At 40.1% G+C, this 15,787-nt stretch overlaps 1 protein-coding gene across 1 annotated transcript in view; it reads left to right on the plus strand.

Moving 5' to 3' along the window:
- Positions 1 to 15,787, plus strand: part of PREX2 (phosphatidylinositol-3,4,5-trisphosphate dependent Rac exchange factor 2) — a 296,906-nt gene that overhangs the window by 222,192 nt on the left and 58,927 nt on the right. Inside the window, exon 35 of the mRNA XM_052651670.1 lies at positions 9,728 to 9,842. Within this exon, the coding sequence (XP_052507630.1) occupies positions 9,728 to 9,842 (115 nt within the window). The remainder of the gene's footprint in view (positions 1 to 9,727; positions 9,843 to 15,787) is intronic.

The raw sequence follows: 15,787 nt of genomic DNA on the forward strand, positions 1-15,787 counted from the left end.
TTGACCTGCATTCAGGTTTTTCAGGAGGCAGGTAAGGTGGTCTGGTTTTCCCATCTCTTTCAGAATTTTTCAGTTTGTTGTGATCCACAGAGTCAAAGGCTTTAGCACAGTCAATGAAGCAGAAGTAGATGTTTTTCTGGAATTCCCTTGCTTTCTCTATGATCTAGTGAATGCTGGCAATTTGATCTGTAGTTCCTCTGCCTTTTCTAAATCCAGCTTGTACATCTGGAAGTTCTCAGTTCGCAAAAAACAATGGCTACCTCAGACAGATACTTGGCAAGAATGCATTTAAGCTGAGAAAAACTTCAGCGAAGAGATCTTAGAAGTTACTAGAAGGAGTTTTCATTTATGTGGTAGAGTCCATATAGGTGAACAGAATCTACAATGAAAAGAAATAAAAAGGAAATTGAGCAAAAATACACCTTTGGAACTAGGCTAGGAGAATAGGTTAGCCTAAAATATGTGAAAAGGTATTACAGAGATTGTAAGATTTAGAAGAAAGAAAAGGCTACTGGTCTGGAATGTTCACTTTTAGAGCTTTTAAGCAGGCCATGCACTTGTTAAAAGACATTCCTTTCATTTCCTTTCTTTCTCTCTTTTTAAAAATTTTGTCTTTGAAGTCATTCTTGAGATGACAGATGGCATTAATCATCTCTTCTAAAAAAGTGATTACATTTGTGACACACAACCATAAATAGCTGAATATTCATACCCAACAGCCAATATGCACAGGGAAAGAATTATTTTGCAAAGAGTCTCTATTTTATAATTGTGGCTAAAGCTAATTTAAAAAGAATCCCTAAATATATATGATTTCAGTGAATACAATATTGTTTTTACAATGTAATTTAAAGGAAAGCTTTCGCAAACATTAGGTTTTAGTATTCACACAGCAGTAAAATATGAAAAATGATTTGAAGAGGCAATAGCAGAAATTCTTCTGCCATGAAGGTCACAGATAGGTAAAGAAGACTGAAAGGGAGTCTGTCTCATTAACAATCTGTCAGTGATAAGGTTGTTTATTTAAAGGAGATGCAGAGGTTCCTCTGCACTCACAGAACTCCCATGAGGAATCGTTAGTTCTTCTGAGTTTTCATCAGCTCGGAGAGAAGCACAGGAAATTCAGCCCCAGCTTGAGTAGAGATTACCATCTGGTAATTGAAAGTGGTGGTAAATGGAAGGGATTCCAAATAGAGTCTATTCCTGGGATGAAAGTTTATTTGAAGGGTTTTCGTTTTGTGGGTACATGAATCTTTGCTAGCAAATAAAAAAGAGTAAAGTGGATGAATTTAAAAATTTCCTAGGAAATGTATTAGAATCAGCCCTCCTATCTGTGCATGCGTGCAGAATCGCTTGTTGTGTCCAACTCTTTGCAACCCGATGGGCTGCAGCTCACCAGGCTCCTCTGTCTGTGGGATTCTCCAGGCAAGAATACAAGAGTGGGTTGCTGTGCCCACCTCCACGGGAACTTCCCAACCCACGGATCGAACCTACGTCTCTTATGTCTCCTGCGTTGCAGGCAAGTTTTCTTACCACTAGCGCCACCTGGGAAGTCTTCCTAACTATATGGCCCATATAAGTAAATGGCTTGTTGTTGTTTAGTCGCTAAGTTGTGTCTGGCTCTTTTGTGACCCTGTGGACTGTAGCCTACCAGGCTCCTCTGTCCATGGGATTTCCCAGGCAACAATACTGGAGGGGGTTGCCATTTCCTTCTTCCCGACCCAGGGATAGAACCTGCGTCTCCTGCATTCGCTGCTGGATTCTTTACCACTGAGCCACCTGGGAAGCACACAAATATATGGTACCAAGGACAAGATACTTATAAGAAGAAGCAAATGTCCTGACTTGTTATTTTTCTTGTCTCCGTGGATCCTTGGGCAGAGGAGGGTACTGTGATGTATGGGGCACCCTGCAGAGATCAGACCAACTAGTAAATCAGGAATTCCAGAGTTGGAGGCAAGTAAGGTACACTCTGGCTTCCCTGGTAGCTCAGATGGTAAAGCGTTTGCTTACAATGTGGGAGACCTGGGTTCGATCCCTGAGTCAGGAAGATCTCCTGGAGAAGGGAATGGCAACCCACTCCAGTATTCATGCCTGGAAAATCCCATGGACTAAGGAGCCTGATGGGCTACACACCATGGGGTCACAAAGAGTCGCCAGGGAACATCTATTGCTGAAAACCAGAGCTGCTGAAGAACAAGAATCTAGGCAGCCCAAATGACAAAAAGACAGATTTCCAAGGTTAGGAACACAGAAACAGCCAGACAGAAAAGTCAACACAAAGCGTAACCAAAACACTAGAAGTTGGAGATCACAGTGAAGCAATCTTCTAAAATTACTTCCTACAAGCCAGACAATGAATCCTGATGGGATTCATGAGCCCTTGGATAAAGCAAGTGACTATAAACTGAGTGAAAATGGGAGTTCAAGGGAGATAGACACCCAGGGTGCCTGGCTTACTATCATGCAGTCTTGCAGTGCTTCTCAATGCTGGCTGCCCTTCAGTCATTTTGGGAACATTTTAGAAAACACCCGTGCTTGGTCCCATACCAAACCAATGAAGTCAGAATCTCTGGGAGGTGGGGCTCAAGTGTCAGTGTATTTCAGAAGCTCTCCAGGTGATTCTAATGTCCCTCAGGAGTGAGAAAGCACAGTGTGATGTGGATTATAAATCACTGTGCAATTATACAGACTCCTGGTGGTGCAGTGGTAAAGAAACTGCCTGCCTCCTCGAGGTTTTGATTGGCACTTCTCCAATGGTGAGTGACATTGCCCATTTTTTCACCATATGTAAAATAGACAGCCAGTGGGAGTTTGATGTCTCACGTAGAGCACCCAAAGCCATGGCTCTGTAACATCCTGGAGAGATGGGGTGAGGAGGAAGGCGGGAGGGTGGAGAGGACATGTTTACTTATGGCCAATTCATGTTGACATATGGCAGAAATCATCACAATATTGTAAAGTAATTATCCTCCAATTAAAAACAAGTCCCCCTGCCAGTGCAAAGACGCAAGAGCTGAAAGTTCGATCCCTGGGTCTAGAAGATCCCCTGGAGGAGAAAATGGCAACCCACTCCAGTATTCTTGCCTGGAAATTTCCATGGACAGAGAAGCCTGGCGGGCTACGGTCCATGGGGTTGCAAAGAGTCAGACACGACAGCACACACACACATGCAGGTATCCAGTTCACCTTTGCTTAATCAGCTGAATCCATTTCACGGTGTTGACACTTCTAGGTTCTGGGGAGCTGGGGCAATGAGAACTGAGCCTTTTTGCTTCTACATGGTTAGATCATTAGGACTCTGGCTACACAGAGAAAATGTAATTTCGGCTGGACAGTTGTTATCAGCACAGGCTGAAGATGCCCTAGAGAGCTGACCGCTGAGGGATGGCTTCTGACAGTCAGAGCAGCTGGAGAATAAGCCCTTTGTTTTGGAAAGGGGATGCGAGTGGGTAGCTCTAGAACATCTGCCGTAGTTCACATCTTGCATCTTCAGATCCATTCCTTTGTCTAGGGAGGGTGTCCTTCATGACTGTGATGGGCCTCCGTTCCTGGGAGGACAATTTAGCAACATGTTAATGGGAAAAACTGGGGGGCTTCCCAAGTGGCTCAGTAGTAAAGTATCCTGCCACTGCAGGAGATGCAGGAGACATGGGTTCAATCCCTAGCTCGGGAAGAACCTTTGGAGGCAGGTTCTTGGATCTCTGTATTCTACTTCTTTGGCACATGACATGAAAGCTGTTGTTGTTGTTGTTTTAGGTATATATTGTGCCCAGCAATATAGCATTCCTTTCTTGTAAAGTGTTAAGTGTGTACTGCCTGGGTCTCTGATAGTAATTTTCCTTAAACTAAATGGAATATTTGATGCTGGTTCTTTCTCCACAAGCACATTCTTAGGATATTTGGTTTCTTCCTGTGCAAAAAGCTGGCACCCAAAACTGTTGCTCCTGACTTCTTGAAAAGGTATTACCTCAAAAAAAAAAAAAGATGTTACCTCTCTGAACATAATTAAAATCACCTAGAAACTTGAGTGATCTCTCTCTTTTAAATAAAAGGGAGCAGTCTGTTATAAACACTGTCAGTTTCTAAGTTACATTTTTTTTTTGTTTTCCTGGAAAACTCTTCTTAAGTTTCTTTAAAAGATGCATCCTTTAGCTTTCCATTGGGGTTTTGCAGAGTATGTATAATCAGAATATGTAATAGCTTTTTAGAAAGGAAGGAACAGTTCCCAGAACTGAAATTTCCTGAAAGTTAAGAGTGGGTCTTTATGAGCGTGAGCACCCACATCTCTTTACAAGGCAGCACAGCCTTTCCGTAACAGACAAAACTTGCCTTCTTTACAAACGCTGTGACCGGTTCTGAAGAATTCTGACCATTTCTGGGGATTTGTAACAGTCCATATGTAGTGTCTTTTTTAACCAGTGCAATTCTTCTGTGCTATCAGAAGAGGGTGTTAGTTGAAACTATTCTTAAAATTGTTACTCAGAGGCTCTATATTTTTTTTCTGATCAATCCTTTTCTTGGAAAAGCCGTGAAATGTATTTTGAGTGAGTGGAAGAGAGGCTCATTTTCAGTCTTAGATAATTTAATCTATAATTTTCTCAAACTTTTTTTTTTTTGCTGGCTATACCTGCTTTTAAAATAATGTTTTGCTTCTAATTCAAAAGTAGTAGGACTAAAACAAGCTAACAAACTCAAGTCGTGTTTTGAATATTGCTTTCAATGAAGTGCTCTTAAGTAAGTTAATGTTTATTCAACCAAATATGCTGGTACTATTTTAAAATATTTATTCCACCAAGTATGTCAAGACTATTCAACCAACTATGTCTGTACCAGTTAGACTTAATTGTCTAATTAAGAAATTAGAGAAGGAAATGCTAAGGAAGGGTCAGACTTTGAAGTTTGGATTTTAGTATATATGTAACATTTTTTCCTGCTGAGAATACAAATTTAGTTTGGTATATGTCATTCTATTTTCTTTTTTAAAAAATATGACCAAGTTGTTCACCTAAAACAGGGAATGTTGTTTTCCTTCCTCTACTTTGCCATGCTAAGTTTACTTTTTAAACATAAAACTCCTTTTTTTGTTGTTCATTTCCCTATATTGTTGAGACTCCTGGCAACATTGTTAAACTCTTTTCTTATTGTTTTTAAATTTATATAATTGTGAATTTTAACTGTTGTGAATTTGAAAATATCTTAAGAAATATAAGGAACATTTGCTTCTCTATTTGTAACAAGCTTTTGGAGCAGGACTGGACATTCTGGACAAAGCTGAGTCATCAAGACTTTATAGAAACTAGATCCCAGAGGTTTTCTTGTTCCCTCGCACTGTCAACCCCCTGCCTCCTGTCTCATTACCCCTTCCTAGTGTCACCTTCCAATCTTCCTGGCCTTAAATCACAAACTGAAGCATCCTTGCGTGGAACCTCCTCTTAGTTGGAACCAGACTTCCTGTTTGGCTAGGCTCACTCCTCCATCATCTCCTCGTGTTGTGGAAATAGAAGTAGCTCATGCTTGTGGGGCACTGGGCACCTCGCGCACGAAATACATTCAGTAAGTGATAAGAAAAGCCATGGGCTGTCTTAATTACTATTATTTAATGTAATTGTTTCCCAAGTACCTTTATTAGTAGGTGGTCGTGTTTTCCATTTCACAAATAAGAAACCTGGAGGATCTCAGATAGTAATTAACATGTCCAAGGTCACACAGCTACTAAGCAGTGGAAGTTATGGTTTTACTCCAATGCAAGGGTTTTCACTATTAGCTTTATAACTCAGAAGAGGAATTCACAGTGAAATATGACTATTGATAGGCTGAATCTTCCTGGAATAGTGGCCTTTCACAAATAACACTCAATGGAAGGGAATGTCACATATATTTGAGGATTGTTTTATCAGGGAGACCTCCTTGTATTTCTTGTGTGTATGCAGACCCAGAAGCTTACTGAACCAGTTGCAAATATTCTAATGAATGCAGAATTCATAAGGAATAAACAAATAAATAATCCTTGAAAGAAGCCCACAAATTCAATTTTCTGTACTGAAGTAAATGTTAGGAAGATTTCTCTCTAATTTTCCACAAATAATTTGCTCAGTTATAGACCAATAATGCCATTAAAAAAATTAAATTTAGCAATACTCTAAAAATTTTGTCATTTCTTCAATGCCCTAAAAATCTGATTAGTTTAGAAAACAGCACAGCTAAAATTAGCAGTGCCTTTTCTGTCTTTGCCCCAAAGTGGTAATGTTTTTGTCAATTTGAGGAAACATTATTATTTAGTTTAGAGACTATGGCATTTAGCAGTTTTGAAAGATTATTTTTTTTATCCATTTTGAATTAGTCTGCTGAAAATTGAGGCTCATTAGTGGTAACAAGTTCAAGGAGAAATAATTTGCATTTCCAAATTGGATCCATCGCCATTCCTGTTGCTGGCAGCCTCTTGAAAGGGAATCTTGTATTTCTAGGCACTTTCCTGTGATTCATTTCCTCTCCAAAAGGTTAAAAATACCACTGTGTAAAGTCTAAAGGAAGAAGAAACACTTAACTAAAAATGTTAGTTATGAAAGAAATCTATATTAATCAAAGGCATTTGAAATTATTGGTAAGTTTTACATATATATAAATATGTTTTAGCTTATTTATTTATGTCCTTTAATGTTTCTCCATAAATGGTCCCTTTCTTATTAGAGTATAATTGCTTTACAATGTAGTGTTAGTCTCTGCTGTACGGTGAAGTGAATCGACTGTGTGTATACATAGATTCCCTCCCTCTTGAGCCTTCCTCTCACCCCACCTCCATTCTACCCCTCAAGGTCATGACAGAGCTTATTTGTTTTTAACTGAATTAACTGACCATTGAATTAGAGGTAGTATTCTAAGAGTTCTCTTTATCTATACTTCTTATTTCATAATTTAGTTGCAACTGCAAGAGAATATACATGGAGACAAACAAATTCAGATTTTTTACTTTTATTATGTTAATACACATTTCTGCACCTCATACCTACCTATGTGTATGTATATATATGGTGTGTGTCTATGTGTGTATATATACATTTAAGCATTTATATATATGTATGTTGTGTGGTTTAGTCATTTAGTCGAGTCCAACTCTTTGGTGACCCTATGGTTGTAATCTGCCATGCTCCTCCGTCTGTGGGATTTCCCAGGAAAGAATACTGGAGTGGGTTGCCATTTTCTCCTCCAGGGGATCTTTCCCAACCTGGGATTGAACCCGTATCTCCTGCATTGGCAGGCAAATTCTTTGCCACTGAGCCATGCAGGAAGCCATGAAGTTTGGGTATAAATAATATATATGTGTAAATATATATAAAGTTTGAGTTCAGCTTCACAAAAACATGTACAAAACTTTTTAAAAATAGAAGACAAAATTTTTTTAAAGTTCTTTTCTTTTCATCTGTCTTGGCTGTGCTGGGTCTTCATTCCATGGGCTTCTCTAGTTGCAGCACTGAGGCTTAGTTGTGGCTTGTGGGATCTTAGTTCCCCAACCAGGGATTGAACCTGGGCCGCCTTCATTGGGAGCACAGAGTCTTCTAACCCCTGGACCACCAGGGAAGTCCTGACAGTTTAAATTAGAAATTACCTTTGCCTACTTACTAAAGATAATTGCCAAATGTTTGAGCCCAAGAAAGATTTTTAATCTGTTTTTGGACTGGTTTAACCTTATTTCACAGTTCACATATTGCTGAAGCCTGGCTTGGAGAATTTTGAGCATTACTTTACTAGCGTGTGAGATGAGTGCAATTTTGTGGTAGTTTGAGCATTCTTTGGCATTCCCTTTCTTTGGGATTGGAATGAAAACTGACTCCTTTTCCAGTCCTGTGGCCACGAATGAGTTTTCCAAATTTGCTGGCATATTGAGTGCAGCACTTTGACAGCATCATCTTTCAGGATTTGAAATAGCTCTACTGGAATTCCATCACCTCCACTAGCTTTGTTCATAGTGACGCTTTCTAAGGCCCACTTGACTTCACATTCCAGGATGTCTGGCTCTAGGTGAGTGATCACACCATCATGATTATCTTGGTCGTGAAGATCTTTTTTGTACAGTTCTTCTGTGTATTCTTGCCACCTCTTCTTAATATCTTCTGCTTCTGTGAGGTCCATACCATTTCTGTCCATTATCGAGCCCATCTTTGCATGAAATGTTCCCTTGGTATCTCTAATTTTCTTGAAGAGATCTCTAGTCTTTCCCATTCTGTTCTTTTCCTCTATTTCTTTGCATTGATCCCTGAGGAAGGCTTTCTTATCTCTTCTTTCTATTCTTTGGAACTCTGCATTCAAATGCTTTTATCTTTCCTTTTCTCCTTTGCTTTTTGCTTCTCTTCTTTTCACAGCTATTTCCAAGACCTCCCCAGACAGCCATTTTGCTTTTTTGCATTTCTTTTCCATGGGGATGGTCTTGATCCCTTTCTCCTATACAATGTCATGAACCTCTATCCATAGTTCATCAGGCACTCTATCTATCAGATCTAGTCCCTTAAATCTATTTCTCACTTCCACTGTATAATCATAAGGGATTTGATTTAGGTCATACCTGAATGGTCTAGTGGTTTTCCCTACTTTCTTCAATTTAAGTCTGAATTTGGCAATAAGGAGTTGATGATCTGAGCCACAGTCAGCTCCTGGTCTTGTTTTTGCTGACTGTATAGAGCTTCTCCATCTTTGGCTGCAAAGAATATAATCAATCTGATTTTGGTGTTGACCATCTGGTGATGTCCATGTGTAGATTTCTCTTGTGTTGTTGGAAGAGGGTGTTTGCTATGACCAGTGCATTCACTTGGCAAAATTCTATTAGCCTTTGCCCTACTTCATCCCGTATTCCAAGGCCAAGTTTGCCTGTTACTCCAGGTGTTTCTTGACTTCCTACTTTTTCATTTTTGCAATGACATTACTTTGCCAACAAAGGTCTGTCTAGTCAAGGCTATGGTTTTTCCAGTTGTCATTTATGAATGTGAGAGTTGGACTGTGAAGAAAGCTGAGTGCTGAAGAATTGATGCTTTTGAACTGTGGTGTTGGAGAAGACTCTTGAGAGTCCCTTGGACTGCAAGGAGATCCAGCCAGTCCATTCTAAAGGAGATCAGCCCTGGGTGTTCTTTGGAAGGAATGATGCTAAAGCTGAAACCCCAGTACATTGGCCACCTGATGTGAAGAGTTGACTCATTGGAAAAGACTCTGATGCTGGGAGGGATTGGGGACAGGAGGAAAAGGGGACAACAGAGGATGAGATGGCTGGATGGCATCACTGACTCGATGGACATGAGTCTGAGTGAACTCCGGGAGTTGGTGATGGACAGGAAGGCCTGGCGTGCTGCTATTCATGGGGTCGCAAAGAGTTGGACACGACTGAGCTACTGAACTGAACTGATCCATATTTCTTGTATATGTGATCATATTTGGTGCTATTCAATGCATTTACTAAGGACTTCCCTGGTGGCTCAGATGGTAAAGTGTCTGCCTACAATGTGGGAGACCCGGGTTCAATCCCTGGGTTGGGAAGATCCTCTGGAGAAGGAAATGGCAACCCACTCCAGTACTCTTGTCTGGAAAATCCCATGGACGGAGGAGCCTGGTAGTCTATAATCCATGAGGTCGCAAAGAGTCAGACACGACTTGGAAGAGATTTGCTAATAATAAGATGACACTAAATGTAGAGAACTGAGTTATACAATCACATGAAGAGTACATTTACTTGTTTTCACAGCACTGGAGAGCATGGAAGGATATTATTATAGAGACAATGTTTCGGTGGAGGAATTTCAAGCTCAGATAAATGCAGCCTCCTTGGAAAAGGTCAAACAGTACAACCAGAAGCTCAGGTATGTCATTGTTCAGTTTTAAAAAAGGTTTTCGTATTGTATCGAGAGCCGATAAATAGAGCTTTTGCAATTATTCGTTAGATGATTAATCATGATATTTCTTTTGATATAAAGTCCTCCTCTTTAGGGTTTAATATTTCTGATATGCTAATGGGTTCTTTTTTTGCAAATAAGTTAGAAAAAGTTTTAAAACTTTCATGCTGTTGTCTTCATTTCTTAGAAAGATCAAGAGATTAAATATTTAGCAGACCATTATCAGGAAAATAAAACCATTGATCTTTTATAGCAGTGTCTCCTAGGAGATTCAGTGGTTTAAAGGTAAAATAGTTTCCTTTATGTACCATTAAACAACAAACAGCCAGTACCTTATACCAACAGGTGAATATGTTTAACATAGAAGATACAATAAAACGGGTACTGCTTGATATTGGGAAAAGTATCTACTTTCAAATACTTTCAAGTAGCATTGCACTTTATTGTTTTTCCTCTAAAAATCATCTTACTGATATCATTATCAATGGCAGGGAAAAATTAAGTGCAATAAGTGAAAGGGAAATGTGTTATAATTCAGAAGCTTTAATATTCAATTAATTATTAGCCTATGTATGTCCCTTTTATAAATTACTCTGATAATAGGTCATCTTTTAAAATTATTGACAGATTATGACTTTTATTTTTAAAAGAAAAAAGACTTTGTTCTGCCTTGCTGCTGCTACTGCTAGGTCACTTCAGTCGTGTCCGACTCTGTGCGACCCCATAGACGGCAGTCCACCAGGCTCCCCAGTCCCTGGGATTCTCCAGGCAAGAACACTGGAGTGTGTTGCCATTTCCTTCTCCAGTGCATGAAAGTGAAAAGTTAAAGTGAAGTCACTCAGTCGCTTACAACTTTCAGCGACTCCATGGACTGCAGCCTACCAGGCTCCTCCATCCATTGATTGTCCAGGCAAGAGTACTGGAGTGGGTTGCCATTGCCTTCTCCTTAGGCCTTAGTAAATAAAAAATACTGTTGTTTTTCTTTTTTTTGGTTTTGTCCATAATATGGCCAAATCATGAAGATAAATTAATTCCTGAAATTCCTGGTGCAGGAAGGAGTTGGTTCTTGTGGTCACCACCAATGGGCTGGCTTTGTTTCACTGTGAATGCATCCTCACGCTAACCCTGCCTCACACAAGCCTGTCCCTTTTCCATGTTCTTTACTGTCTACCATCATTTTATCATCGTTAGCCTCAAAGCCCCCAGTATTTTTTCATTTCTCATTTTCTTTTCCTCCTAAAATCTAGTTGAAGACCCTAATGATTCTTAGACTGCTCTAATTTTATTGCCTTGTCTAGATTGTTATTTTTCAAAGACATCTAATAGACTTTCACAGGGCAAAAAATAGTTAGTCTTGAGTTCTTAAATACTGTATATGTGTGCTTAGTCGTGTCTGACTTTTTGCGACCGTATGGACTGTAGCCTGCCTGGCTCCTCTGTCCTTGGGATTCTCCAGGCAGAAATACTGGATATAAGAATAGGAGGTTGCCATGCCCTTTTCCAAGGAATCTTTCCCAACCCAGAGATTGAATCCACGTCTCCTGAATTGCTGGTGATTCTTTACCATCTCAGCCATCAGGGAAGCTCAAATACTGTGTCTAGATTCCTGGGTCAGAAAGATCTGCTGGACAAGGGATAGGCTACCCACTCCAGTATTCTTGGGCTTCCCTGTGGCTCAGCTGGTAAAGAATCTGCCTGCAATGCGGGAGACCTGGGTTTGATCCCTGGGTTGGGAAGATCCCCTGGGGAAGGGAAAGGCTACCCACCCCAGAATTCTGGCCTGGAGAATTCCATGGACTCTATAGTCCACAGGGTCGCAAGAGTCAGACATGACTGAGCGACTTTCACCCTCACTGACTAAGCAATACTGACTTAAGAAGCTAAGTCGCATCTTGTGAAGACCTCTCATTTGAGTACCATTAGCACAAAAGATAATTTTTGCTTTCATATCTGATAAAATATAGGTTATCTTTCAAATAAGAATACAAAATTAAAGCATTTCTATGGAAGCTGTGGGCCCTGACAATACATCCCCTGAGTCTAGTTTGAGCAAACAAACTGGATCTTCCTGACCCAGGGATCGAACCCACGTCTCTTATGTCTCCTGCGTTGGCAGGTGGATTCTTTACTACTAGTACCACCTCAGAAGACTTAGAAGTCCCTTAGGAAGATTCTAATATGTTGGTAGAATTGAAAACCAGTTCTATAGATCGGGAAGTTGCTAAAGTATGACCGCCAGACCAGCATCCCACTAGACCATTGCTTTGGCATCCTCATTCATCTCCGATCTCCAAGGAGCAGTGTTGTTCTAACCCACATGTCTGACCATGTCACTCTTCTACTCGAAGCGTTTGTTGATTTCTTATTGCTCTCCCCCCACCAAAAAGAGTCACAGACTCCCTTGCCAGGCAGCCAACATCTTTCATGACTTGGCCCAAGACTTCCTTTCTCTGCCTGTGTGCCAGACAGGCTGTGCTTTCCTCATTTCTAACCATACCCTTTATTTCCCTTCTCCCCTGAGTTTTCACACTTCACTTAGCTTCTGCTTCCTGTCTCCCCTGTCTATAAAGCTACTACTCATATGATTCAATGTCCAGCTCTAGGATAGTCTCCTTCATAAAATATTTTTCATTTATTTTTGGGCTAGGATGAAGCCCTGGGCATTCAGTTTTTCAGAAGTCCCTTATGTGCTAAGTCGCTTCAGTCATGTCTGATTCTTTGCAACCCTATGGAATACAGTTCACCAGGCCCCTCTGTCCATGGGATTTTCCTGGCAAGAATACTAGAGTGGGTTGCCATTCCCTCCTCCAAGGGATCTTCATGACCTATGGATCGAACCCACATCTCTTATGTTTCCTGCATTGGCAGGCAGCCTCTTTACCACTAGCACCACCTCAGAAGCCCTTAAAAGTCCCTTAGGAGATTCTGATGTGTTACTAGAAAAGTAAAAATGAAGTTACTCAGTCGTGTCCAACTCTTTGCGACCCCATGGACTGTAGCCTATCAGGCTTCTCCCTCCATGGGATTTTCCAGGCAAGACTACCAGAGTGGGTTGCCATTTCCTTCTCCAGGGGATCTTCTTGACCCAGGGATCGAACCCAGGTCTCCCGCATTGTACAGGCAGACGCTTTTACCGTCTGAGCCACCAGGAAGTCCAATGTGTTACTAGAATTGAAAACCAATTCCATAGATTGGGAAGTTGTCAAAGTATGACCTCCAGACCAGCAGCATCCCTGTCATCTGCAAGCTTGTTAAAAGCAACTCTTTGTTGGAACAAGCCTTCCAGGTGATTCTCATCAAATCACACTCAAATTTCAGAGCCACTGTCCGAGGCTAAATGAGTGACAGCTCATCCTTCCCCTCTTCCATTTTACTTTATGACTGTTACAGAATTCAGTTATTATCCCTGATGATACAGTTATGTGTATAGGTTCTTTATCTTCTTTATTCTATTATAAGCTCTTTGAGATGCAGGGTAAGTTTATCTTGCTGTCTCCCATTGCATTTATCAAAGTATCTTGCCTAGAAAGCTCTCGTAAATATATGTTTAGTTGCATTAAATTATTTAGCTGTAACTGGCAGAGAAAAGTGGGGATGGGGCATAGCCTTTATACACCTATGGGTCTTTTTTTTTTAATACAAATATACACTCACTATATATGAGTGTATATTTATATTTTTTAAAAAAGAGGGCATAAATTTGAGCAAACTCTGGGAGATAGTGAAGGATAGGGAAGCCTGGTGTGCTGCAGTCCATGGGGTCACATAGAGTCCTACACGACTGAACTACTGAACAATAACAACAAGAATAGATACATGACAAGATGTTCAAGATTCTTTGTTAAGAAAAACAGCATATGTATTAATTGCATGCTGTCCTCTTAACATAAGAAAACGTTTTAATGTATCTTTTCCTGAAGAGAGCATTTTAAAAGTACAGACTGGGTACAAATTACATGCCCTTGTCAGCAGTTACCTGCTATTTATCCTTCTTGCTGAATATTAAATTTCCTTTGCACAGGAAGACAATTACCTTCCTCTTTATTCCTAATAATGCCATTTTTTCCTGCTGATTTCTTGAGTAAAGGTATTAATTTCTTCCTTAATTTTTCCTGTTACTTGTAACCTCAAATACTCAGATGTTGCTCTTGAACAATCTGTTCTCGGTTTTCAGACCCAGAGGCTGACCTTGACCATTTCTTTAAAGGCTGTTATTGTCCATGTTAAAAAAAAACCTTCAGGGGTCACTAGTTCCTCATATTCCTAGAGCCTAACACTTTCACTGAAAACTGTTTCATTCCAAATGTTAATTTACTAATTAGATATCAGAAAAGGTTTTAAAACAAAGCATAAGTAGATAAATTGATAAACTATTATCTTATTGGAAAGCTTTAGATTCTAAAATTCTTTAGATTACAGGTTTCAGAAACCAAACTTAAACAGGCATAAACAAAATAATATGGCTTATATAACCAGTATATTCAGTGACTGTGGTGTTTCAGGTACAGCTGGATCCAGGTATATGGGCTTCAAGATACTCTTTCTTTCTCTCTCTTTTTGGTATTCCTGTCCTCTCTGTGGGCTTCATTTCCAGGCAGAGTCGTTTCACTTTTGGGTAGAAGTGGTCACCACAGACCAGTATTGCATTTAGAGAAGAAGAGAAGGTGTCCCCACTGTACCTCTCCTGCCAACTAAGATTTTCAGCAAAATACCTGGTCTCATTGACAAGACCTGAGTCATGTGCCTGTTCCTGGATGGGCTGAGCAGCACAAAAGACCAGTGGGCTGTCACAGAAAGCACAGGGTAAACACAAAGGATTTCACAGAAGTTATAGAGATTTCTCCAGAATAGCAAAGAACGGGTGGAAATTTGCTCCTTAAAAGAAAAGATATTGTAGCCGTAATACCTACCAGTTTTTAAGAACACATTAGAAGTCAGTCACAATGCTAGGTGAGTTACGTAGATTATTTAATAAGCCAGTGAGTTCCATATTATAGCCTCTATTTTAAAGGGAATTTGCACAAGTTAACCCAGATAATAAGTGGTGAAAACAGGACTTAAAGACTTTTTTCTCTTTAAAGTCTATAATTTTTTTTTACTATATTAAGCCATCTCAGTGAGAGAAGTAAACGATTTACATGACAAACAAATTTTCTGTTACGAAGTTTTGGTATCAGACTGTGTGGATCACAATAAACTGTGGAAAATTCTGAGAGAGATGGGAATACCAGACCATCTGACCTGCCTCTTGAGAAGTCTGTATGCAGGTCAGGAAGCAACAGTTAGAAGTGGACATGGAACAACAGACTGGTTCCAAATAGGAAAAGGAGTACGTCAAGGCTGTATATTGTCACCCGCTTATTTAACGTCTATGCAGAGTACATCATGAGAAACACTGGACTGGAAGAAACACAAGCTGGAATCAAGATTGCCGGGAGAAATATCAGTAACCTCAGATATGCAGATGACACCACCATTATGGCAGAAAGTGAAGAGGAACTAAAAAGCCTCTTGATGATAGTGAAAGAGGGGAGTGAAAAAGTTGGCTTAAAGCTCAACATTCAGAAAACAAAGGTCATAGTATCTGGTCCCATCACTTCATGGCAAATAGATGGGGAAACAGTGGAAACAGTGTCAGACTTTATTTTTTTGGGCTCCAAAATCACAGCAGATGGTGATTGCAGCCATGAAATTAAAAGATGCTTACTCCTTGGAAGAAAAGTTTGAGCAACCTAGATAGCATATTCAAAAGGAGAGACATTACTTTGCCGACTAAGGTCCGTCTAGTCAAGGCTATGGTTTTTCCAGTAGTCATGTATGGAAGTGAGAGTTGGACTGTGAAGAAAGCTGAGCGCTGAAGAATTAATGCTTTTGAACTGTGTTGGAGAAGAGTCTTGAGAGTCCCTTGGACT

The sequence above is a fragment of the Budorcas taxicolor genome, chromosome 14, assembly GCF_023091745.1.
Source record: "Budorcas taxicolor isolate Tak-1 chromosome 14, Takin1.1, whole genome shotgun sequence".
NCBI classification, from domain to species: domain Eukaryota; kingdom Metazoa; phylum Chordata; class Mammalia; order Artiodactyla; family Bovidae; genus Budorcas; species Budorcas taxicolor.